The sequence below is a fragment of the Anomaloglossus baeobatrachus genome, chromosome 6 (assembly GCF_048569485.1).
Source record: "Anomaloglossus baeobatrachus isolate aAnoBae1 chromosome 6, aAnoBae1.hap1, whole genome shotgun sequence".
Lineage (NCBI taxonomy): Eukaryota > Metazoa > Chordata > Amphibia > Anura > Aromobatidae > Anomaloglossus > Anomaloglossus baeobatrachus.
Genome location: NC_134358.1, coordinates 162257035 through 162284821, shown reverse-complemented (window position 1 = coordinate 162284821; position 27787 = coordinate 162257035). Strand labels below are relative to the sequence as shown.

At 43.3% G+C, this 27787-nt stretch overlaps 1 protein-coding gene across 1 annotated transcript in view; it reads right to left on the bottom strand.

Annotated features, from left to right (window-relative positions):
- LAMA3 (laminin subunit alpha 3) overlaps nucleotides 1-27787 on the bottom strand; it is a 291632-nt gene that overhangs the window by 105502 nt on the left and 158343 nt on the right. The window contains exons 33-36 of the mRNA XM_075353342.1: nucleotides 22461-22622; nucleotides 21817-21918; nucleotides 14181-14264; nucleotides 9068-9298 (exon numbers count right to left, since the gene is read on the bottom strand). Coding sequence (XP_075209457.1) covers nucleotides 9068-9298; nucleotides 14181-14264; nucleotides 21817-21918; nucleotides 22461-22622 — 579 coding nt within the window. The remainder of the gene's footprint in view (nucleotides 1-9067; nucleotides 9299-14180; nucleotides 14265-21816; nucleotides 21919-22460; nucleotides 22623-27787) is intronic.

Genomic DNA, 27787 nt, shown 5'->3' with positions numbered 1-27787 from the left:
GCGTAGGAGACAGCAAGGCCAGGGACAGGTGAGTATAGAAGTTCATGCTGTCCGTGTGCTATGTGGATGTCACAGGAATAGCACAGGGACAGCATACACTGAACACACGCACACCCATACGCACCTACACCACGGACCGTGTAAAACTAGTGTGTTTTGCACAAACGTGTGAAAGAGGCCTAAGGCTGAGTTCCTGTCGCGGGCGGAGGGTACGCGCTCGCCACGCTCGGGTCCGGGGCTTCTGCTGCTGCTGCTGCTCAGTGGCTCGAGCGGTGGGCCGGACCACCGCTCGAGCAGCGCTCCTCACCCGTGAGTGACAAGGAGATGGTTAGTTTGGGGGAGATTGTTCGTGACGCCACCCACGGGGCGTGGTGATGATGGCACCACCGCTGCTGATAACGGGGATCCCAGGAGAGATGGTAGGGAGCAGCTAGGATGTTGTCCCCTCCGTGGGTAGGGGGGTTGGTGATCCCGGGGCCCGGTGGTGTAATGGGGAGGCTGGGATGGCTGGGGTGCAGGGACTGCGCAGCGCAGTGCGGACGGCACTGGTGTACTCACTCAGACAATCACTGACAGATTCTCTGGTAAACCAAAACGGCCGGATGGACGGGTCCCGCAGCCGGCTACAGTGTTGTTGTTGTGCTCTCCCCGGACGGCTGATGGTGGCTGTCTTTCCCTGCACCTTTTAGAATGTTCTGACTCCTGTGGTTGCCCACCGGTAGTCCGCTCCCCGGCGTATAGGTGCCGTAGGAGCCCGTTTTGCCCGCAGGCGCTGGCCCTTGGATCTCTAGCTTGTGGCGGTGGCTGTATATCCTCACGGTGTGAGCGGTTGCCTTCTGTCGGGACTTGGTTGTTGCGAAATCCCTGGGGTTCCTGTCACACTCGGATTTGACTATTGACGGCAGCTCCAAGCCTGGTAGGGGTCCGATGGCCCTGCCTGTGTGCTTAGCTTCACTCCGCTCCCCGGTTCGGTACCGCGGGGCCACCGCCCAGCCCCGATCCTTACGGTTTTGCAGAGTTCCACCAACTCCTGCAGACGGCCACCACCGTCTGCCAACCTTGCTGTCAGTGCCTGGGCTCCTACCCAGGCACACGCAGACCTTTTACTCCTCTCACTTTCACCTCCAAAACTGATCTGTCTGTTTTTCCCGCCTCCAGGCCTGTGAACTCCTCGGTGGGTGGGGCCAACAACCTGGCTCCGCCCCACCTGGTGTGGACATCAGACCCTGGAGGGAGGCAACAAGGGTTTTTGTCTGACTGTTGTAACTGCCTAGGGTGGGGGGGTGTGTATGTTGGTATGTATGTGACTACCTGGCTAGTCCAGGGCGTCACATTCCCATGTCCTGTAATCATCAGTGAGAACGGATCCTAGAGAGATACCTTGGGAAAAAAGATCTGCAAACATAATTTTTTTGGCTGTTGTTAAATAACTGATGACAGCCGGCTCCGTTGTTTTAAACATTTGAATCTATGGAGAACAGATCCGTTAACGGATTGCTATTTAGTCATCCATTATTCTTGCATTTGTAATGGATCCATTTATTTATTACAGTATCCGTTACAAATGGAAGATAAATAGTAATGTTAATGTATCCGTTTTCTATAGACTCCAACGTTAAGAAAACATCATTTTGGTATCAGATCTCATTCTAACGGATGATTACAGGACATGTGAACTCAGCCTAAGGGCCTGTGCACACAGTGCAGTTTTTGATGCGTTTTTGGTGCACTTTGAGAAATCAGAAATGCCATGCGAAAGTTGCTTTTTTTTTCCTTGCAGTTTTTGGTGCAGAAAAAAAGAAGCAGCATGTCAATTCTTTGGGCGTTTGACATGCGTTTTGCCACTGAAAACATTAAAAATATGCATGGGCCGAAAAGCGGCAAAAATGTATACGTTTTTTGGCCAGAGATGCGTTTTTCTGCCAGAGGGTGCGTTTTTCACTTAAGGCACAAATCTGCAGCATGCACATATAGATAGACTAAATGGGGCTTTCAGAAAACCATATGCTTGCCACCAAAAACCTCATTAAGATCCATAGAAATGATTTATGATCTTCCATGTATAAATATACATTAGAGGAGACGTAATGCTCGTCCATGTTGAGCCAGTACTAGGTGAAATGGACAAAAACATCTTGCCCAAACAAAACGTTAGGCTAAATTCACACCACATCTGTGATTAATATCAGTGTGCATTCTGGAAATACAGTGCCTTGCGAAAGTATTCGGCCCCCTTGAATTTTTCAACCTTTTCCCACATTTCATAGTTGAAACATAAAGATAAAAATTTTAATGTTATGGTAAAGAATCAACAACAAGTGGGACACAATTGTGAAGTTGAACGAAATTTATTGCTTATAATAGACTTGAATAAACTGAAAATTGGGGCGTGCAATATTATTCGTCCCCTTTACTTTCAGTGAAGAAAACTCACTCCAGAAGTTCATTGAGGATCTCTGAATGATCCAATATTGTCCTAAATGACTGATGATGATAAATATGAGCACACCAAATATGTGGAAGTTTGGCGTAAAAGCAACACAGCTCATCACCCTGAACACACCATCCCCACTGTCAAACATGGTGGTGGCAGCATCATGGTTTGGACCTGCTTTTCCACAGCAGGGACAGGGAAGATGGTTAAAAGTGATGGGAAGATGGATGGAGTCAACTACAGGACCATTCTTGAAGAAAACCTGTTGGAGTCTGCAAAAGACCTAAGACTGAGACGGAGATTTATCTTTCAACAAGACAATGATCCAAAACATAAAGCAAAATCTACAATGGAATGGTTCATAAATAAATGTATCCAGGTGTTAGAATGGCCAAGTCAAAGTCCAGACCTGAATCCAATAGAGAATCTGTGGAAAGAGCTGAAAACTGCTGTTCACAAATGCTCTCCATCCAACCTCACTCAGCTCCAGCTGTTTGTAAAGGAAGAATGGGCAAGAATTTCAGTCTCTCGATGTGCAAAACTGATAGACACATACCCCAAGCGACTTGCAGCTGTAATCGCAGCAAAAGGTGGCGCTACAAAGTATTAACTTAAAGGGGACGAATAATATTGCACGCCCCAATTTTCTGTTATTTATTTTTTAAAAAAAGTTGAAAGCAATACATTTCTTTCAAATTCACAATTGTGTCCCACTTGTTGATTCTTCACCATAACATTAACATTTTTATCTTTATGTTTGAAGCCTGAAATGAGGGAAAAGGTTGAAAAATTCAAGAGGGCCGAATACTTTTGCAAGGCACTGTATCTCCCAACATATATGCAGACATGTTCATAGGATTTATTTGACACATGTATATCAGAAGGATGCCCATTAAAAAGAGTTTGGAGGAATCCCCTTGTGTTGAAAAGCAAAGACGACTAAGCTTTATATCCCGAGGTAAAAGAATAGATCATAGTAGACAACCTAGAACACATCCCAGATTCTCCTAAATGCGTCTTTTGTGTTTCAGATAATAGTAACAATTTGTAAGACGTAACGAGTGACAATAAACTTTGGGATGATCCGGTATATAGGCACCATAATGTGTACAATGCAGCTGGAGTCCAGGTGCTGATATACAGGGACACTGATGGATTGAGAACATGCACTCACTTGCATATCCTTGGCCGCCGGTGGGATCTACAGGCCCTGACGGACGCAGCAGCTGCAATATTACTATTAATGTATTCATGTAGGGACGTCATCATTATAGGAAGAAATCATCAAAAGCTAACAATCATTGTGAAGGTAATCAGAGGATGATGATGGATTATAACAGGGATAGTGATGAGAGTCCAAATCCATATCCATCGTATCCACCATTGAGATGAACTATATTGTGTATATTCACTTCAGCACTGAAGAAAGTAACATTAATAGATTCCTCCTTACTCCTCGTCATACAGAAGATCACACACACGCCTCACATATACTCACATTGTTGTCTTGTCCGTTCAGGATGTTTTGCTGCTGATTGATTCTAAGGGGCATCTGCAGGAACTCTACCCTCTGCTGGGTGCCCAGTGCCCCACACAGCACCAATCCCAACAGGAAGTTTAGCAAGTGAATCATTTTTCCCATAAGTAACACTGAATCTCCTCTTCACAGTAAGGTGTCCGCTGTATTTTAGTGAGCGCCCATTCTTCACAGTGCAGTTGCCAATTTACAAAAGTGTCATCCACCTTGTCAAATCCTTCTTATACTGCAGCCTTGTGACTCAGGTATCCAGACCTTCTACTAGGCTCGCATGGTGCTGCGCATCGCCCCACCTCCCAACCCAAAGCATGAGTCATGTTGTGTAATAAATGAGTGGCCCCAAGGGCTGACAGTTTAGAATATAGCAGCGTATCTAAGGTGTGTCTGATAACACTTCACCTCCACCCTGTGACACTCAGACATTTCTAGACCACTAGGACGGTAAATCTCAGCCTGAGTAATGCAGCAGACAGATAGGATGTGTGTGACGGATCAGTCAGAGGTGCCGCAGCTTCCTTTGGGCTACATATTTTCGGCATAACACTGTTACATGAGAGCCGGTTACAGCATTTTAGGAAGCAAGCCCCGGCTTGTAGCAGAGCTGAATATTCCATATTCATAGTATTAGCACTTCTGATTAACCTGTTCAAATCTGTGAAATATTAGATGAAAGCCGATGACCAGTTTACTGATATTACCTGTAAGGAACATGAGTTTGTCTTTGGTCAAGTTCGTTTCTACAAAGATGGTCACTCAGCTTTCTAGAGACCAGACATTGGGAAAGCTGACACCTGTGTGCCGCCCTCCAAAAGTGATAATGCCACCTTTGTACCAATCCAGTGCAAAATAATAAAGTTTATACTCACAGAGTATTCTTTTCCTCTGTACACAGAGCGGGCTGCATGCGTCGGTACTAATGTAGGCCTACCGCAGACTCCGGACTACATGAAATGCAGTGGTGGGGCAGGGAGCCTACGGCCTGACGATGATACAGGTCAAAGTCACGTTCAATGGGGGCACCAATTCTCACATTCTTCAGAAAATAGCATGTGGCAGCTGCTAGCATCCCTTATCAAACCATTATATTAGGCGCCGAGAGCATCACCTTTGGGTAGGTAATCAGTGTAAGACTGGATAATATGGATGGGCCACCAATGAGAAAAATCCCTTTAAAAACAAATACTGTTAGTTACCTGTCAGGCCACACATGGAGTCAGTGCTGCGCCATAGTAAAAGCCCATAGATACTACGAGCTTTTTATATAGAAAAGCTTTGGTTCTTGGGTACAATAGTCATTTTCCATATGATGGTTCGGTATTAGGGCTTGGTTCCACTTGCGATTTTCATGGGTGAGTGCAATCCGATAAAACATCTAATGCAAGTCTATGGGTGCGAGAAAACTGTTGCACGGCATAACATGTGCATGTCATACGGATACATATGCATGTCATACAGATAGCATACGCATGTCATAGAAATAGCATACGCATGTCATACAGATAGCATACGCATGTCATAGAAATAGCATACGCATGTCATACAGATAGCATACACATGTCATACGGATAGCATACGCATGTCATACAGATAGCATACGCATGTCATACGGATAGCATACGCATGTCATACAGATAGCATATGCATGTCATACGGATGGAATACGCATGTCACACAGATGCTTGGTGAGAAAAATACGCACTCCCATGACACTCATATGGCACTCGCATGACACTCATATGTAATACGGATACTAGAAAAAAACGCACTCGCATGACATACGCAAGACCATACGCATGACACTCATCCCACTTGCTATAAAACATTGCACCTATTTTTATCCACAAACGTTGGACAAGTGAAATCCGTTTGGTGTTCCATATGTCATGCGAGTGCTATGCGAGTTTGTTATTTTTTCTTGCCTACGCTCCGTATCCCATAGGTATGCAATGTGTTTTTTTCTCCGCAGCTATTATTCTACAATCATTGACAGGACCATTTACAGTGTTCTATGCTACAGAACAGTACTGTATCCGTTAAAAAACAGACAGCATACGGATGGTCTGTGTGCCCTTAGTTTTTTTCTCTCGTACCCATAGATGTGCATTGGCGAGCCTCGAGTGATACCGTACGCAGCATGCTGCGATTTTTTTCCTCAGCTACATTCCAGCTTAGGAAAAACTTGCACATTTGCTCTGCATCAATGAATAACATTGGTGCGAGTACAATCTGATTTTTTATTGGATTGCGCTCGTCTATATTAAAAGCGAGTGAGGCCTAACTTTCATACAATGGAACATGACACAAGTTATTAATAATTCTCACCTCTACATTTAGCATGAGCAAAAAATAAAATAATTTCAAGGAAATAAATTAGCGATTTTAACATTTTTTTAATATATAACATAGCAAAATAACACCAAAGTAAATACCGGTATACCCTAAATATGCTCCAATATAGACCTGAGCAAAGTGCAGCCCAAGGGCCATATCCAGCCCTATAGCTGTTCCTGTTTGGCCTGTGGTCCATTGCTTCCAGACCTTCGGTTGTCTCTGTCCACACCATGTCCCCCCCTTTCCCACCTGGTGTCCCAATTTCGTTGCTATCTGTCACAAAATTGTAGCAGAGTACCGGGGGATTGATAGGGAGAAAACAGTCTATTTTTTTTAATAATTCTGAGTGTGTGGGCTCATACTTTATATAGGGAGGTTGTGTATGGGACCATACCATTTGGGTAACTGTATGGGGGCTCAGACTGTGTATAAGGGGCTTTGTGTGGGCTCTTACTGTATATAGAGGGACTATCTGGGGGCTCATACTGTATATAGGGGGCTGTGTAAGGCATCATACCATTTGTGTACTTGCGTGTAGGCTCAGAATGTGTATCTGGGCTGTGTGGGGGCTCATACTAAATATAGGAATGTGTGTGTGGGCTCTTCCTGTATATAGGTGAGGTATGTGGGGCTTATACTGTATTCAGGGGGCTGTGTGTGGGATCATTCTGTATACAGGAGGGATGTGAGGACCATCATACTAACATGTGGGGTGATGTGATGACCTTCATACAGTGTGTGGGGAGGGCTGGGAGGAACATCAATACTGTCTGTGGAGGTATACTAGGGCCATCATTCGTTGTTTGAGGCTGTATATGGGGAATCATACAGTGTGGGAGTGCCGTGAGTACCATTAAACCATATGTAGGACTGTGAGAAACATCAAAATGTGTGTGGGGGCTGTGAGTTCAATCATACTGTGTGGGGAGCTGTGGGGCCATCATACTGTGTGTGGAGCCATCATACTATGTTGGGGATCTGTGATGGCATCATACTGTGTTTTGGGGGACTTTTTGGCATTATACTGTGTTGGGAGGCTGTGGAGAATCATACTGTGTGTGGCAGTGCTGTGGGGACATCATACTGTGTGGGAGGCTGTGATGACAACATGCTGTGTGGGAGGCTGTGATGACATCATACTGTGTGGGGGGGCTCTGAGGTCATCATTCTGTGGAGATATACGGTGTGGGAGGGTTATGGGGGGGGGCATCATATTATGTGGGGAAGCTGATGATAACAGTACAATGGTTGAATAAATCAATGGAAAAATGAATTGCTCCCCATTGCTTCAACATGTTGATGCACTTTGGTCCATGTTTATACATTTGAAGACAACTGAACAATTATTATTAAGTGTACAATGAGTATGTAAAATGAACATAAATATATAAAATGACATAAATGGCCCTAGAAGCATAAAGCTGGAGAGCTGTACATTATGTACTGTATGAATTCATGGATGAAGTCAATCGTTTCAATGCTGCAGGTCCAAAGGTGATGTTGTCAAGGTCTGAACTTGTCTGCTTAAAGCATTCATAGAGGCACACCCATATCCCACTCCCAACTTTAGTTACTGTGTGCTTAAATCTGTACTAGAGGCAAAGATTTTACATTTTTTCTATTCTTGGCGCAATAATATGAACTGTATAGAGAAAGATAGTTTAGAGTAGAGTATTGTGTAAATTGAATTTCTACCATTTGTGTCAGAAAAATGATATCATTCATAGCATATGCTGTGCAGTGGAAATGCCCCGCTGCAGAGACATGTACAATGACTTTGTATATAGAAAAAGTTACAATATACGCATTACATTTTACATTCAATCTGAAATGTTCTATTTTGACAGATCATGGAGACTCTAGCCAGCAGTGTTGTGTCTTCTAGTGATAAGTGGGCACTATTATGCTTGGTCCTTGTAATGAGCAGTTGGATGCTCGGATGAGCGCGACTCAAGTACCCGAGTATAATGGAAATCAAAGGGAGACTCAAGCATTTTTCTGGGAAATCTTCCCAAAAAATGCTTGAGCTCTCCATTCACTTTCATTATACTAGGGTACTTGAGTCGCGCTCATCCGAGCATCCAACTGCTCGTTACGAGTACCGAGCACCCGAGCATGGTGTCTTCCTAAGATTATAATCAAAGTAGAGTATTCACTATAAAACAATTGTAAAATATACAGGGGTTATCCCAGGAACAGAATTGGTGATCCATAGATGACTGGTGGGAGTCTGATGACCAGTGGGACGATAGACAGTGAATGCACTGGTGTTCAACCATTCAGATGCGGGCAGTGGACCTGAGACCACTGTTCTAATAATTGGTGGTGTTCTAAAATTATACATTTTCAAATATGTTTGTCTACACGTACGTAGCAGTCCTTAACACTAGAACTACTGGACTCGTGACACCTATATAGAAATACATAGTGCAAAGTAGTCAAAATGACTACCTCAGTAGTTCTAGTGTTAAACAGTGGTGGATTCATGTAGCAGGCTTCCATATTCTGCAGAATGGAGGTCAACTAATTTCATGGAAATCCTACTGAAACCCCACAATCAAATGTTAAAATTAAAGATATTTTATTTTTAAATATTTTTCACATCAGACTAGGATTATAAAAGCATACTGTAATAGTATATTTGTAGAGCGCTATCAGTATCCTGATATAGTTACATCAAGAACAAAGGTGCCAAATTAATAGTTTACTTGGTTGCCAACAGGATGATAGCATAAGATAAGGTACCAGACTATCTAAAAACATACCTGGCATGAATCACCTGTGTATTCTGGTGGGCAGGAACATATCTCTACATTCAGTGCTACACGTCCATTTCCTGAACTGGTGACGTCCTCCAGCCCAACCTCTCCAAGGGTGAGGCGCTGAGTCTCCGTGAAGTACAGGGCTCGGATGTGCAAGCTTTCCAGTCTGGACAAGATCATCATCAGTTCTTCTCGAGACACCAGGCTGTTGCTACTTGCATGCCGGAAGTTGCTCTAAATAGTAACAGCAGTCTATTAACAATGGATTACTGAAGACAGGACGCTTCATCCATAAAGAAGAATTAACATTCTTCCGTTTTTAAATAATTTACCAAATCTTCACGTCTGTGCTTGTAATGTTCAAAAATATGCGGATCACCATTCTACAACTGCTCCATGGCTATCTAGCTCTGTTAGAAGTTCATGTCAGAATGACAACCCAGTCCACATTCCCTACCAAGGCGTATGGGCTACACACAGGAGATTGCCCGTCTATGACCCTGAGAGGAGCGCTTCTAGTGAAGAGTGGTTCCGGCAATCTTGAGTTCTACATGTGTTTTAATAAGTGTTATCTTCTATCATTTACTTAGTGCATGGGGCTGTATCGACACACTGGAGGTATTGGTTTGTGAATTTTCCCAATGTGTACCACACAGGTGCCGAAAAAAAAGAGATATACACAGAGTCTATTATAACACAAGAAAAGCTTCCTGTACCTCCTGTAAAGGCCCCTTTACACACAGACTTTCTAGCGATCCCACCAGCGATCCCAACCTGGCCGGGATCGCTGGGAAGTCTCTGGTGAGTCGCTGGTGAGCTGTCAAACAGGCAGATCTGGCCAACGATGCAGCAGCAATACGGACCTGCAGACTGACCTCGCTGGTCGTTCGGGACGTCTCAAAGTAGCTATTTGAAAGGGAAGTCGCTAACGAAGTCGTTGTAATGGTGTCAAACACACCGATACATGCTGCGCAGCGGGAAACAAAGGACCAAAGAATGTTCCTTGTAGTGATCAGCGACCTCACAGCAGGGGCCAGGTGGCTGATGCGTGTGACACACGGCAATGTCACTGGGGAGGTCGCTATTACGTCACAAAACCGGTGACGTTACAGCGATATCACTAGCGATGTTGCAGTGTGTAAAGGGGCCTTAAGGCATAGGTAGAATATAAGAGGTTTAATCTGTCACCAGGTATTTGCTATATAATCAGAAAACATCATGATGGAAGGTATGAGACCCTCATTACAGTAATGTGTCTCTTACTGGGCTGTGTTGTGCAGTTTTAATACAAGCAGTGTTTTATCAGCACAAGATTATCACTACATGACAAGCTGTCTCATGCCCTCTAGTCCAGTTACTCCCCCACCACTAAGCAGCTTTCTGGCTGCTGGACAGGCGTGTGGGTGGGATTATACACAGCTCAGCTTTCTGACCACTGCTACATCTACATCAGAGAAAACAGGGATGATATCAAGACTTCACCAAGCAGTCCAGTAAGTGATACATCGCTAGAATCAGGGTCTTTGTTCATACCTCATACTGCTGTTATATTACATAGCAAAAACCTGCCAAAAGAATCCATATAAAATGCAAAATCGATACAATACATTTAAATCCACAAATTGTTTGTTTTTTGTTTAAGGCTATGTGCGCATGTTGCGTTCTGGCGTAACAAATAAAACGCTGCGTTTTGGATGCATTTTTATTGCAGAATGAATGCAGTTTGGATGCATTCTGGATGCTTGCTCTGCCGCAGACAGAGAGGGAAAAGCATCCAAAACGCTCAAAAGAAGTGATGTTGCTTTTTAGAACGCAGCGATTTTGTTAAAAATTTGGCATCCAAAACGCTGCGTTTTAAAGCACAACATGCAGATGGAATTTGCTTAATTCTCATAGACTTTGCTGGGGAAGGAGAACGCATGCATTTACGCTGCAGTTTAAGAGGCTGCATAAATGCATGAAAAAACGCAACGTGCGCACAGACCCTAAGGCTACATTCACACTTCATCTTTAACATTCCGTTTGTTTGTACCATTTTGAGGAACAGAGAAATGTACAGAAAGAATAAAATAATACGTTAGGATAAGTGCATACTTTACAATCCCTTTATCTGTTTGAGGAACAGACAAATGTAATAATTTGTTAAAAACAGATCAGTTGCATAATTGATGCAATTCGTGGCCAGGGGACCCCAGTGATTATTATGGAGTCTCTTTGGGTTCTGTTATGTGTGCACTTTTAGAACAGAAGAAGTGCAGTATGCAGAACTTATTCTTCCATTCTAAAAACTGACACATAATAGATCTCTGACAGATCCCATAATAATCAATTTGGGTCCGTCACATTCCATTTACATCCATCATGCAACACACCTGTTTTTTATATTATTCCATTAGATTGATCCTCAAATAGAAAAATAGATCATAAAATGGAGGTATGACCATAGCCTTAAGGCTGCTTTACACACAGTGACATCGTTAGCAATGTCCCTTGTGAAAGCGCCCGCCCCCGTCGTTTGTGTGTCACGGGCAAATCAATGCCCGTGGCGCACAATATCGCTAGGCCCCGTCACACGTACTTACCTTCATAGCGATGCCACTGTGGCCGGCGAAAAGCTTCTTTTCTAAGGGGGCGGTTCCTGCGGCGTCGCAGGGACGTCACACGGCAGGCGTCCAATAGAAGTGGAGGGGCGGAGAGCAGCCGTATGAAAGACACGCCCACCACGTTGCCGGAGGACGCAGGTACGGTACTGTTCGTCGTTCCTGGGGTGTCACACGTAGCGATGTGTGCTGCCTCAGGAACGACGAACAACCTGCGTCCAGCACCAGCAACGATATTTGAGATTAGAACGACGTGTCAACGATCAACGATTAGGTGAGTATTTTTGATAGTTAACACTCGCTCGTAGGTGTTACACGCAACGATGTCGAGGCCGGATGTGCGTCACAAATTCCGTGACCCCAACGACATCTCGTTAGCGATGTCATTGCGTGTAAATGGGCCTTAAGGCCCTCCTCATAAGTCCATGCAAAAAAACAGTGCACAGTCCATTGTGGAGTTCCGTGGGCCATCCATGTGTTAGTGTGAATGTCATCAGTGTGACATCCTGATAACCCAAGGACAGCATAAACTTGTTTACTTACCTATCTCTGGGCTGCTGTCAAACTTGCTTCAGGGTCCGCAGCCAGTGCAGTGAATATGTATGAGGGCATAATGAGCGTGACGCGGAAGCAACAGTAGCGCCAGAGACAGGTAAGTATAAAAATCCATTTAATTTCAGTGAGACGTCCTCCGGTACAAGTCATAATGATGTCACATAGATCAAAACATTGTGCGGTCCATGTGACATCCGTGCTACCAGCCAAAAACAAACATGCTACACATGGTCACACAGTCCATGTCAAAACACGGACGTGAGAGCAATCCCATTGATTTTAATGGGTCTACGTGTGACTTTGTCTTCGGTATGTGTGGAAACGGACATCACACGTAACGGAAATACAGACGTGTAAAGGGGCCTTAACATGTATTATCCTAGGCAGCTCCTAAATTGAAGTTTAAGTTCCATCCTCCAAAGTGTACAGTAGCTGACACAAATGTAAAATCATCTGTCACAAGGTTTTTGCTACCCTATTTGTAAGCAGCACGATATAGGAGCAGAGGCCCCGATTCCAGCGATATGTCCCATACTGAGCTGCTTGCTGTCATTTTGATAAAATTACTGTTTTAACGGCTGCAGTTCTAGAAGTTCTCTGAGTGTTGAGCTCTGTATAGCCCCGCACACACCACTAGTTTTCTGCCTATGTACAGTGTACACGGAAAGCTGACAATCAGTGGTGGGGGCAGGATTATACAAAGCTCATAAATATGGAGGACTACATGGCAGCAGGTTTATTTTTCCACAGATGCTACGTTTTGATCGCCTGTTATCGCATTTTGAGCAAAATTCGCAGCAACCAAAAAAACATAATTTTGGAGTTTGGAATTTTTTTGCCGCTATGCCGTTTACTGATCAGATTAATTGATTTTAGATTTTGATGATAGATCGGGCATTTCTGAATGTGGCGATACCAAATGTGTGTATATTTTTATTTTTTTAACCCTTTAATTTTCAATGGGGCGAATGGGGGGGTGATTTGAACTTTTAGGTTTTTTATTTTTTAAAACTTTTTTTAATTTTTTTTTTATTTTACTAAGTTTCTTAGGGGACTATAAGGATCAGCAGTCTGATAGCTCTTCCATTTCTCCAGATCACAGCTACACAGCTGAGATCTGCAGAAAAGCAGCTCTCCTGTTACAAACAGCAGTCTGCTGGGTGTGAGAGAAAGAGACTCATGACAGCTACAGGAGTCATCACATGACCCTGTGCTACCTATAACAACCATCAGATCCACGTGATCACATCACGTGACTTCCGATGGAGCCGGGTAAGTGAATGATTACGGCGGCGCGCTGTTACATCGCGCTGTGACATTTTCACAGTGCGCAGTGAAAGGTTAACAGGCACGAGTGGATAGCGAATCCATTCGTGCCTGATAACCACACATGTCAGCTGTTCAAATCAGCTGACATGTGCAGCGATAGCTGCTGGCGGCGGCAGGCAGGCATTAACCTGACACGATCCATGACGTACCCAGTACATTATGTGTCATGAAGAGGATAAGGTACCACTAATATCTGAGTGCTAGACAAAATTACTAGATGAAGTAAGAAGAAGTTTAATATCCAGTCTTGGATAGTCTACGAGCAGTCAGCAGTAATGGGAACTGTTGAGTTTACTCTATTACTAAATCAGCAATATTACAGGGATTATGACGAGGTTTATACTAGTTTAAAATACTTGATATATTGCAACATAATAATAAATGTTTTTATCAAACATTTTAAGAAATCCATAGCAGCAGATATCTGGGACAAGTTCTGTCATGTTCTCAGTCTAAGCACATTGAGACATATTCATGCATGCGTTGAATGGGTGAGAGAGTTTTGCCTTTTTTTATGAATTCCATATTTTATTTTGCAAAGACATTTTTTATACATGATCCTCAATATACATCATCGCCATACGTAAATACATGTGACATATGTAAATAGATAGAAATAGTAACCATCTTACCTCTACAAGCTGCACACGGCCATAGTATTGTCTATCTGGTAATGGATTATTTGGATCCACATAAACAATTGTCATTTGTCTGCCCTAGAAAAATAACATTTGTAAGATTTTATTTTTATTAAACACATAAATTCTAAATAACAAAAGGAAATTTTGTGTTCAGAAGTGCTATTAACCTGCAGATATAGGGTTAATCTGCATGTAAATCGCATGAAAATTGTGTTAGCTGCCGTACCGAAGCAGCGGCTGTAGAGACAAATTAAACTTATAACCTTCCTGTAGCCGATTGCTTCCAGTCATGGGGCGGTGCAGGGAGAAGGTATAGTAATGGCTCACTATACTGTGTGCAGAGTTAAATTGACAGCTAGTGGTTACAGAGCGATCACTGTGAAGTGAGTGGTAAATGTAACTGCTCCCTGCACCGCCATGATGACTGGAAGTAAGAGGCTGCAGGGAGAATAAAATGTAATTTTCTCCCAGTAGCCACTGCTGAGTAATGAAGCCTAAGGCTATGTGCGCATGTTGCGTACTGTCCCTGCAGAAATTTCTGCAGTGATTTGAAGCCGATTCCATGCGCTCTGACTGCAGCCCCTGCCATAGACAGAGCGGGGGATGCAGGCAAAGTGCAGGAAAGAAGTGACATGTCACTTCTTAGAACGCGCGCTTCGGGCAGCAGCCGAAGCGCTGCGCTCTAATACGCCACGTGCGCACGGCTCCTGCACAATCTCCATAGATTATGCTGGGGACGCAGGACGCATGCAGTTACGCTGCAGTGCAGATCGCAGTGTAACTGCATGTAAATACGCAACGTGCGCACATAGCCTAAGGCTGTGTGCGCATGTGTGCATATTGCATGCATTTACGCTGCGTTTAGCAGTGCAGCGTAAATGCATGCGTCCTGCGTCCCCAGCACAATCTATGAAGATTGTGCATAATCCATCTGCACGTTGCGTTTGAGAGTGCAGCGATTTGCATGCTGAAATTTTGATCCAAATCACTGCGTTCAAAAATGCAGCATGCCACTTCTTTCGTGCACTTTGGATGCTGCTCCCACTCTGTCTATGGTGGGGGCTGCATCCAGAGAGCATGAAATCGGCATTTTTTCTGCAGAAACACTGCATCCATCATGCAGTGTTTCTGCAGCGATTTGAATCGCACATGAGCTGTCAAATCCCTGCAGAATTTTATGCAGTGACACGACGCAACGTGCGAACATGTCCTAACATGCCTTTCATGCAATTTATCTGTACATTACTCCTATAGCTTCAGGTAAATAACATTTATGAACATGGCAGGTTAAACACATAACAGCTGAGTTCACCAATCATAGAACTTGTTTAAGTTGAAATTGTTGGAATTAAAATAAAGTATTTGCATTGTACAGAGCTTAAATAATGACTGAATTATGGTTTCCTTTAAGTATACCTATCATTTCAGGTAACTTTTTGAAGATGCTGTTCTGTGTGTACATGAGGAATAATTCAATTTTTTATGTTATTTGTATTTTGCATTTTTCATCAGTTTTCTCATCTGCAGGCGCTATATTTAGTTTTCGGCTCACATTGAACTAGTAGGATGCTATTAAGTTTCCTACAGTCAGTACACAAGGAGAGGGATTTCTACTCTTCTAAGGCCGGAGTCACACTTGAGAGTGTCTTGCATGTGACTCACGTGAGTCTCGCATCGCATCACCATGGCACGGCCTGCTGCTCTCCGGACGGGAGTGTCTCAGCTGCATAGAAATACATGCAGCAGACCCGCTCCTGTCAGGAGAGTGTGCGGTTGTGCCAGGTGATGCGATGCGAGACTCACGCAATTGTGACTCTGGCCTTACTCTGTGTAACACACAGACAGAAGCAGCAGCTGCATGGAAGACAGCACTGTCCAGTGTAGCTGTGAATCCAACTCTAGGATGAGATACATTTCTTGATTGAGAAGGTGCAGCCAACCTCTGTTTCTCTGCCTATGTCAGTGTCTACCTCTCCCTCATTCCTCCCCTCTTCATAGCGTACAAAAGGTTTGACTGTGCTAGCCGTCATCTTGATTTGACCACTTGGTCAAATTTAGAGACAGATTTCAGTGACTCATCAGTTCAGAAGGCAAAGAGTACAATATGTGGCTCATAAATGGAGAAAGAAGAATCATTTTCCTGAGAAGATATATCACTAGATTTTTTACATTAATTTTTTCAGTTGATTTTAGAAATTTGTTGAAATGACAGTAAACATTTCAGGACCATATTTGCAACCCTATAAGACCATACTCATATTTTTTATTTCACTATGCCCTAGATGAAGAGTTTTGCAGCAAATTTTTAAGGTATTTTACCTGTTAAATAACAAGGGGTGAAATCTGCTCAAAATGTATGGTGAGCATTTCTGACACCAATTGTTATGGAAGCAGTGGATAATAGCTTGTTACATCACATTTAATATGAAGCACACACTATTCATGCACCTCTATCAGCAATCTTACAGCTGTGGCAAACAGATAAATGTGTGGGAATTTTACAGCAGAAGTTGCATGTTTTCTGTTTTCTGTTACAAAAAAAACTGTTAGTTGGGGGCCCTGTTGGAGATTCTGCATTGGGGAAGGACCACAAGCCTCATGTTACGCCACTGGTGCTGCACGTGTACAAGTGACCTTACAGGTCGCCAAATGTATGTTAATGTTACAAATAGAATTTTTGTATAATACTTATAACCAAAGCTGAGTATGATGTCCTCATGCACTAATACCGTGGCTGGATCCACACCCGACACGTTTTGAAGCAGTTGTGAAAAGCGCGTCAGGTGTGTGGTGGGAGAGCTGGTACTATGTTAGCTGGTTAACTCTGTATACTTTTGTATATGATATTCTTTACCTTGTTACATGTTATTGGGGTACCCATCTTGTACCTATTCTATATTAAATTAGATCTTGTTTGTTTTGAATATACTGCATATTACCATTTGTAATCATTAGGCTAGGGCTACTTGACGACTTTGACCATTACACAAATCATGCGGCCAAAGATTACTATGTGTAGCAGTGCAATGCAAATTACTGGCGTTGCATTGTGACAACTGGGGTACCGCGACTGCAACAATCAAAGTTGCAAGAGATCCAACAGGATTGAATTTTTAACAACTTACATGTTGCAATACCAAGAGGTTTGCAAAGCAATCCGATTCACTTGTATTGCGCTGCAATGCAGCAGCTACATAGTGATCCTTGGCTACATGACTTGTGTAACGGCCAAAGTCACCATCTACCTCCAGGCTTATTGGTTTTTATTTACAGGTGGTTCCTTCTAACCTATTAGGTTTACATGTATTATACTATTGGAAATTACTTCCCCCATGAGTTTGTTTTTTAGTCTGTGTCTCAAGTGTTTTTATATATGTATTTGAATTCTTAATTTACTTATGAATAATATCAGGTTTTATTCTATGGATCTATATTTGTCTTGTAAATTTCTCTGATTGGAATTTTTTCTAGACTTTTATACTAAGAATGGAAGTACAAATAGGGACTGATTGATCAGTTTTCAGTAAATTTTTGAGTCACTTTTAGGCTGGAGTCACACTTGCGATTAACTCGCACGAGTGCTATGCGAGAAATTCTCGCATTGCACTCGGACCAATGTTAATCAATGAGGCAGCTCCGCTCTGCTATTTTTTACTCACTCCAAATCAGACTGAGAAAAAAATTGCAGCATGCTGCGTTTTGGTGAGTTTCTCGCGCGAGTCACTCCAATGCAAGTCTATGGGTGCGTGAAAAAAACAGATGTCCCACGGACGGCACACACACCATCCTAGTGACATCTGTTTTTCTCAATAGATTTCTAGCAAGTAGCAGAGAACACTGTAAATGCTCCTGTGCATAACAGTACATGAATACCAGCTGCTGAGGGTAAAAACTGATTGCACACTGGCAGCATACTGATGAAAAGTGAGAAGAAATTGTCCGACTTTCTGGCATGAGAATCGGACCGATTTTACACTCGCAAGTGTGATTAATCCAGCCATAGTTGTGGAAAAATTCAGCAACTTTTGGTATTTTTACCTTTGAATAGTGGGCGGAACTTTACTGGGAGGGAACATGGCTGAGTGCCTCAAAGAAATGTGATAATTTTATGGGTGCAGTCACTGATGGGCGTACGTTGCTTGCTGTGGCGTACATCAGCTGTGTCAAAAAGATGTGCAAAATTTTTGATGAATGGGGACCGCAGTGTTTAAGGGGTTCGGTTTTTGATTATGTAGCAAGTCCATGTCAGTCATACACATGGTTTTTATGTAATTCACTTGTACTTGTGATGCAGATGAAAACTGTTCAGCAAAACTGCAACCATTTGCAGAAAAAAAGCAGGCAATTTTGAGCCAGATTGCACATAACCTCTGTGTATATAGGGCACTCTGTAGATACAAAACACGTCTAAGTGCTGTCCGATTTTTTTCCTGGACAACACTTAACCCATAGAATAAACTTGATGTATCTACAAATCCACTAAAATCACAAATCCTAAGGTGAGATCTGTGGGACTCCGAGCCGCTCCTGTTCTCATCAAATTTATGGATCAGACTCAGCCATGCAAGTCTACGGGGATACAAAAAACGTGGATGCAAATTAGAAGCCTTCTGTATTGTATCCATGTCTCATGGATCTGTTGCTCAGTGATAAATCTGAATAAAAAACATGTCACTTTCCCAAAAATGTTGTTGGCTTGGAAGAAAGCATAATTCTTCAGAGAAAAAAAAGGAAGAGAAAAAAAGTAATGCAACTTGGATGATGAACCAGTTCGTTTCTCTTGGATGGCAACACTCACATGGATGTGTGAATCCAGCCTAAGGCCCTGTGCGCACGCTGCGGATTTGCCACGGAATTGCTGCAGAAAATGTGTCTAACATTGCTGCAGTCATTCCCCGGCAAAACCTATGGGTTTAAAAAATGCTGTGCACACACTGTTTTTTTATACCCGCGGATTTTCCGCTGCGGAGTTAATGAGCATGTCACTTCTTTTCCGCAGGTACCTACGTTTTTTGCCATAGATAATAGTAAAAATCCGCAGGGACCAACCTTCGGTAAATCCGCGGCAAACGGCGGTAAAACCGCATGCGGATTTCGCTGCGGTTTTGGTGCGGGTTTTTACCGCGGGTGCGGGATTCTTTAAGAGGGTCTGGATTTTTCTTAAGAAAAAGGCACTTTCTAGTGCGCAAATGGCCTTAGACTTCTTTTCTACCCAGCAGATAAAATCAATTTTAGAGGGGTTTCAAAAGAAGTTTAATAATATTCTAATAATGCATTCCTATACAACTGTGAATGTTTTAGAGGGAGATATACAAATTCTAGATGTAGCCCTAGCCTAAGATCTAATGAAGTATCCCATGAATGAATGAACAGCTTGATCAGAAGAAATTGCTTGTCTTTTCTCTCTGTCCCTTTAAATGAACGCAGGAATGTGACCATCTTGTTAGAGAAGAAAAAATGTGAGAGATTCAACACCTTCTAGTAGAATATCTCCAGTCATCCTGGAGTACTGACAGTCAACAGAGACTTGCAGGATAAGTAACGATCTGCAGCAGGTGACAGCAGCTTTCACCTTGTTTATCCCTCTATGGTGCTTGGATTCCTTGTACACTGCTTCTTGCATCTTAATACAAGTAAAATATATCTTTGTACCGTGTTAGCCAGTAGAGATAAAAAAATTGTTTAAAAGAACTGAGAGTCCTCAGTGGTTGATACATTTTAATGGCTAACTGAAAAGATGGTAATAATTGCAAGCTTTCGAGACTACTCAGGTCTCTTCATCAGGCATGGTATAACACAAAATCTGAAGAGTCACATATTTATACACAACAGGACTTAGAATAGTGCAGTAAAAAAAAACAAAAAAAAAAAGTTATATAAAGCAGAACTATCTCTAAGGCAGGGGGGCAAACTGTTGTGGCCATAAATACTGCTGCAGTTCAGTGTGAAAGTTTTATTGTCCTCTGATCAGGGTCTGGTCCGGGCTGTGACACGTTCGGATGGTCAGAGGAGCACATCTTTTAACTGATGTAAAAAGACATGAATCCATGAGACACATTCATTCCTGCTCTGAATGTGTCAAAGGTCATCATAAGTTTGTATTCCCATCGGATATGTTCCAACAGTACAGATAGAGACAATCACCTTGAGGGCCTCAGAAAGACCTTTCTGAATCAAGGCTACCACCCAAGAACAATTGAAAACCAGATTACAAGAGCCACCAGAATATCAAGAAACCATCTCCTACATTATAAAAGTAAAGAAGAAAACAACCGGGTACCTCTTGTAGTCACCTACAATCCACATCTGGAGGTGTTTAGAGGAGCTGCACGGAAACTACAACCATTACTGCAAAAAGATGCCCGGTTAAAATCTATTTTTCCAGACCCCCCACTTCTGTGTTTTAGACAGCCCCCAAATCTAAGAAGCATCATTGTCAGAAGCTCCCTGTCCTCTCCAACACCAACAGGAACATTTCCCTGCAACCAGAAAAAATGTAAGACCTGTCCATTAATATTGACAATGGACAAGATAAAGATTCCCAGATCACATCAGGACTACAAGATCCCAGGTACCTTCAGCTGCACCACAACCAATGTGGTGTACTTAATTTTATGTACCAAATGTCCAACTGGGGGTCTGTATGTAGGGGAGACAGGACAACAGCTCAGGACAAGAATGAATTCTCACCGACACACAATTAGAGAAAAAAGGATGGATCTACCTGTGGCCAAACATTTTTGTAACCCAGACCACAGTATCCTGGACATGAAATTGATGGTATTGAAAGGAAACTTCAAGACCCAGAGAGACAGGAGAGTCTGGGAGTACAAACTTATGATGAACTTTCACACATTCAGAGTAGGAATGAATGTGTGTCATGGATTCATGTCTTTTTACATCAGTTAAAAGATGTGCTCCTCTGACCATCCGAGCGCGTCACAGCCCGGACCAGACCCTGATCAGAGGACAATAAAACTTTCACACTGAACTGCAGCAAAATTTATGGCCACAACAGTTTTCCCTCCTGCCATAGAGATAGTTCTGCTTTATATAACTTGTTGTTTTTTTTGTTTTTTTTTACTGCACTATTCTAAGTCCTGTTGTGTATAAATATGTGACTTCAGATTTTGTGTTATACCGAGCCTGATGAAGAGACCTGAGTAGTCTCGAAAGCTTGCAATTATTACCATCTTTTCAGTTAGCCATTAAAAAGGTATCAACCACTGAGGACTCTCAGTTCTTTTAAATAATTCTTGCATCTTATGCAGTCTACATGTAACCTATTATCGCCAGGTCAAGGCTAATGAGGTGTGAAATGGCAGCAAACATGGCTGAGCAAGAATGCTTAGAATGCCTCATCCATAATAGCGACTGACAGCCTGTGGCCGCTAATAGCAGAGCGCTCAGATCCAACTCCCCACCACACTGCTTACTGCAAGCACTGAACCAGAAAATCATGACTTGCCCAGACAACATATCATTTTGTGTCTCATGATACAAGAACACATTCAGCAAGACTGTAAAGTACTGATACAGCGTTACATCGTAATTACATGGTTACAGAAAAATATGTTCTTGTCTCCAGATTTTCGCTTTACAAAACTGCAATTCGGGATATACTTACTGTGAGCAGAACATCTGGCCTCTTGTCTAATAGGACCATGCCTTCACTGGGTAAGCCAAAAGACTTCAGCTGGTACGTCAGATAGCCTCCGTATGAAGAAACCTGCACACAGGTACGTATTATTAGGCTGAGAGCGGATCATAATGGGGAACTGGTGACATAGTAGTGAGGTTATGGACGGGGTCAGACGATTGTGTGAAAAATACATCTAATTTTCACCCAGAAAAATGCACGTGTGTATGGCTGTTTTTACATCTGTATGGAATCTGTTGTTGTTCATCAACATCTAAAAAAATCAGAAGACCAAATACAGTTTCCTATTTTCAGAACTGCAAAGTAATCATAAGATTTGGATGCATAAGGATGATTCATATTGCGTGCCCATAAATTTAAATAAGTGAGCCTCATCCAAGATGTGTATGACAAGTGCATGGTGCTTTTTTTTTCACTTGGACACTTTTTTATGTTAAAAAAGTGTCATCTCAACAGCCCTATTCAATAACATTGGTCTGTGTGAAATCCGATATTTACACGGATAGTACAAGTAGATATAATATGCCCCTTTGAATGAGCCCTAAAAAACCCAGAGCCATGAAGCATATTCAATACACGCTTGTTCCGGCAATGCACTTATTCTTACGTACCCGCTCTCCCAAGTACGCTGCTGGCGCCACCCAGTGCAGACTGTGAACAGATGGGGGTAATTCTTGCACATCCGCTACGACACTGTTGCTTCCTGGATTAAAGGTGACATCTACTCTGGTCTGATCTGATGTTTCAAGTATCCAGAACCTCATATCTACAAACTTAACAGAAGAACAATATTTATAGAAATGACAACGTACGTGAAGTCAGGACTGAGACCTTAACAACTAAAAAAACAGTATACGGTACATAAATATTTAATAACGCAATAATATTCATTACAATTAGTAATGAGCGGACATTTGGATATTTGGGTTCGCTGAATCCGCTCGGACTAAAAAAATGAACCGAACTTGACCCCAGATAACGAACCCCATACAAGTCAATGGGGACGAGAATTTCTGTGCTGTACAATGGCCACAGTAAGGGCTAGGGGGCTACAAGCAGAAGCTAAATGAGGGTAAGATCAGGACAGTTATACATAACATGTTTCCTGGAAGATAACACAGCAGACATACTCTTTTGTGGGCCCACTCATTAAGCTTCATGAATATTCACAGCTTCCCCAGCCCACCCTATGTGCCAGGGTCTGTGATTTGCTCTAAAAGGCTATACACGGCCCCCACCCTCTGTGTAGACATCTGTAATTTGTTGCAGACCAAATAGCTGTATAATAGTGTAAAAAGCAAGCAAGAAATAATTTTAAAAAATTGGCATGAGCTCCTGCCATATTTTTGATAATAAACACGGATAAAACAGACGGCTATGGGCTGCAATCCCCAGCGGTCTGCTATACCGTGACCATATATTTAGAACCAATTCAATTAGTGTACATCTCCTAAAGTAAGTAAATGAAAACACAGGGTACTTGACACGCGTCTTCATCATATATTTTTAAGGCTTGCAATTACTTTCCCTATATCAGGTTTATATAACGGCTGGTTGATTGGCTTAATAATCGAGTTTTCATCTGTAAAATATGGTACATGTATCTATTTAGGTTCAGTATTTCTCTTAATTATTGTCTGCCCTTAATGATATTTGTCTATTATTCATTGGTGGTTTCCTATTATTAATACCTGGATCTAATGATGACTGGTAGCTTGTGGCAGTAAGACATAAGACATTACTGCGCATAGGCGGGTCCCAGCGACTCGAGGCTACTTTGTTTTTGACCATGTATTGACCTCTGAGATCTTGCTAGAATGCGCGATCTCTGCATAGCGGGACCAGATTGTCTGGCTTAGCAATGAATGCAGCACTTGTCATATTGAGATGCTGTGACGTGGGTGGGCTTTCGGGGATATGCCGCCAATCAATCCGGGGGGCGTGTTTCTGATGTCGATATGTATTAAGCCGGATTGGGATGGTATTTCTGTACTAGAACTATGCATAGCATTCTCTGGGCTAGACATAATTGTAATCATTAAGCTAAAATGTCTTTTAGCTAACATCGATTAATCTGATTGCATACGTTCCCCTATGCTGCCTATGGCCCCCTATGGATTGCACACATTCCCCTTTGCTGCCCATGGCCCCCTATGGATTGCACGCATTCCCCTTTGCTGCCTATGGCCCCCTATGGATTGCATACGTTCCCCTGTGCTGCCTATGGCCCCCTATGGATTGCACACATTCCCCTGTGCTGCCTATGGCCCCCTATAGATTGCACACATTCCCCTGTGCTGCCTATGGCCCCCTATGGAGTGCATAAGTTTCCCTGTGCTGCCTATGGCCCCCTATGGATTGCATACATTCTCCTGTGCTGCCTATGGTCCCCTATGGATTGCATATGTTCCCCTGTGCTGCCTATGGTCCCCTATGGATTTCATATGTTCCCCTGTGCTGCCTATGGTCCCCTATGGATTGCATACATTCCCCTCTGCTGCCTATGGTCCCCTATGGATTGCATACATTCCCCTGTGCTTCCTATGGCCCCCTATGGATTGCATACGTTCCCCTGTGCTGCCTATGGCCCCCTATGGATTGCACACGTTCCCCTGTGCTGCCTATGGCCCCCTATGGCTTGCATAAGTTCCCCTGTGCTGCCTATGGTCCCCTATGGATTGCATACGTTTCCCTGTGCTGCCTATGGTCCCCTATGGATTGCATACATTCCCCTGTGCTGCCTATGGTCCCCTATGGATTGCATACATTCCCCTGTGCTGCCTATGGTCCCCTATGGATTGCATACATTCCCCTGTGCTGCCTATGGCCCCCTATGGATTGCATACGTTCCCCTGTGCTGCCTATGGCCCCCTATGGATTGCACACATTCCCCTGTGCTGCCTATGGCCCCCTATGTATTGCACACGTTCACTTGTGCTGCCTATGGCCCCCTATGGATTGCATACGTTCCCCTGTGATGACTATGGCCCCCTATGGATCGCATACATTCCCCTGTGCTGCCTATGGTCCCCTATGGATTGCATACGTTGCCCTGTGCTGCCTATGGTCCCCTATGGATTGCATACGTTCCCCTGTGCTGCCTATGGTCCCCTACGGATTGCATACGTTCCCCTGTGCTGCCTATGGCCCCCTATGGATTGCACACGTTCCCCTGTGTTAGATATCGCCCCCATGCTGCTGCCCATAGTAAAATAAAACACTCTTTCCTTACCTCCTCCAGCGCTGATCTCCCTCCTGTCTCCCTCTGTGCTTCTGTTCCTCCATTTCCTGGTTCTTGGTGCCGGTCATGTGATCGGCACAGCAGAGTGACTTCATCTCTGCGTGCCTGATCACAGTGGAAGCAGGGACACCGGGGAGAAACGCTGGAGGGGGTAAGTAAAGCTTTTTTATTTTAGGGTGAGCAGCAGCATGGGGGCCATATCTAACACAGGGGGGGGCATGTGCCATCACAGTGGGACGCAGGCTCATATAATATGCACCGCTGCCCCAGCCCGTCACTGCGGTGCGGTTTCAGCATTACGGTGATGGACAGCGGCTGTGCATATTATATGCCCGCAGCATTCACCTGCCCCCAGCAGCGCTCCAGAGCGGACCCTGCAGTGTATATATATATATATATATATATACACACACCCTCCCCCCCGTATATTCGGCTTATAAGATGCACCCCCTACTTTCCCCCAAAATTTGGGGGAACAAAAGTGCGTCTTATAAAGCGAAAAATACGGTATATATGTGATTGACTATAACTATTTTTCCCTATTAATCTTCACTGCCTCCTGACCTATCTAGGTACCTTGCTGCAAATTTTAATCAAATTACGTGTGTCTTCTTTTTTTGGGCTATATCTTTTAAGCTTATTTATTAAAAGTTAATTTTTAAGGCTAAAGCGGACTTTACACGCTACGACATCGCTAATGTGGAGTCGTTGGGGTCACGGAATTCGTGACGCACATCCGGCCGCATTAGCGATGCCGTTGCGTGTGACATCGATAAGCGATTTTGCATCGTTGCAAAAACGTGCAAAATCGCTAATCAGCGAGACGGGGGTCCATTCTCAAATCTCGTTACTGCAGCAGTAACGAGATTGTTCCTCGTTCCTGCGGCAGCACACATCGCTGCGTGTGACGCCGCAGGAGCGAGGAAGCTCTCCCTACCTGCCTCCCGGCTGCTATGCGGAAGGAAGGAGGTGGGCGGGATGTTACGTCCCGCTCATCTCCGCCCCTCCGCTGCTATTGGGCGGCGTTTCAGTGACGTTTCAGTGACGTCGCTGTGACGCCGCACGGACCGCCCCCTTAGAAAGGAGGCGGTTCGCCGGTCACAGCGACGTCGCCGGACAGGTAAGTATGTGTGACGGCTGTGGGCGATGTTGTGCGGCACGGGCAGCGATATGCCCGTGTCGCGCAACAGATGGGGGCGGGTACCCACACTAGCGATATCGGGACCGATATCGCAGTGTGTAAAGTAGCCTTTAGACCGCACTTTGCGCCGTCCTACTTGCAGTTGTAAACGCACGTTTTTGCCTTAATTGATTTAGCCAAAGTTGCCTTTTTCAGAAATTTAGCACTAAAAACGCATGCGTATTTACTGCGTTTTAGATGCGTTTTCAGCGCTTTTTCACCTGCGTTTTGACAGATGCGTTTTGAACATCAAGACACTGCTAAATAAAGATTAAAAAGTCAAACAGAATGAAAAAAGAGAAAAAAAAGCAAAACATATATAATTTTTGAATTATTTAAGAAAATAGTTATATTTCATGAAATTATAGCGGTTTTATAATATTTATATAGCGGTTTTATAATATTTATTGCTAAAATAGCAATAAAATCATAATTTTCTTTACTTTAATTGTCGGACTATGTGTGTGTGTAAAGGGACATATGATTCCATTAATTTAATGTTAGAAAAGCATGCGTTTTGTTTGTTCAAAACGCATGTTTTCTGCACCTAAAAAGCAGGTAAAACGCAGGAATTTTGAAGTTTCTTGGTTTTTGCCATTTCTCATTGACTTCAATGTTAGCAAAACGCTGCAGAAATGGCAAAAGCAACTGACATGCTGCTTCTTTGAACGCATGGCTTTTTGCCACAAAATATGCAAATTAAACGCAGCGTTTTAAAACGCAAAGTGCGGTCTAGAAATCAACATTTTCCATAGACTATTATGGAAAAGCAAAACGCATGCCTTTTGGCATGAAAAAGGTGCAGTTCAAAACGGACCTAAAAAGCACCTGAAACGCAGGTGGAAATGCAAAGTGCGGTCTTAGCCTAACAGGGTTTTTTTTGGTTCTTTGAGGTTTGAATTGTCCCATATATACCCTGTAGCAATCTTGCTGCTGCTTTGGTTTTAAGCAGGGTATTTAGTAATAAATAAATAAATGCTGGTGGGGGGGGGGGGCATAGGGGACCTGTCAGGCCCCCTTTAAAAGTTTAGGTTACATAACCACCTTTTTAGTTTTTCGGGCCCAGATCTTTTTTGGAATTAGGAAAGTTGTAAATGAATTAGGCCTTATGGCCACTTATGACCATTGTCTCTTGAGCAGAACCTAAATGATCCGACCACCAGTGCTAGTGTTCCTATTCAAAATGAAAGCGTCCAATCTCTTGGAGTTTTACACTCTCATGAGTCACTTCCACGATCCCTTAACACATGTTGTCTATAAATTCTTTACTATAAAACAACACACAAACCACAAGAAAGTCTTTCCTAATCCAGGAATATCAGAAATCCTTGGGATAGGCTAAAACCTGAAGTTACAGTAACTTGATTATGTCACTAATTTATATGGGATGAGGTCATCCGCTCTGAGGATCAGGTAAGATCTATAACTGTTAAATGAATAGACAGGCCTTAGGGGCACTTTGCACGCTGCGACATCGCAGGCCGATGCTGCGATGCCGAGCGCGATTGTGACGCCCT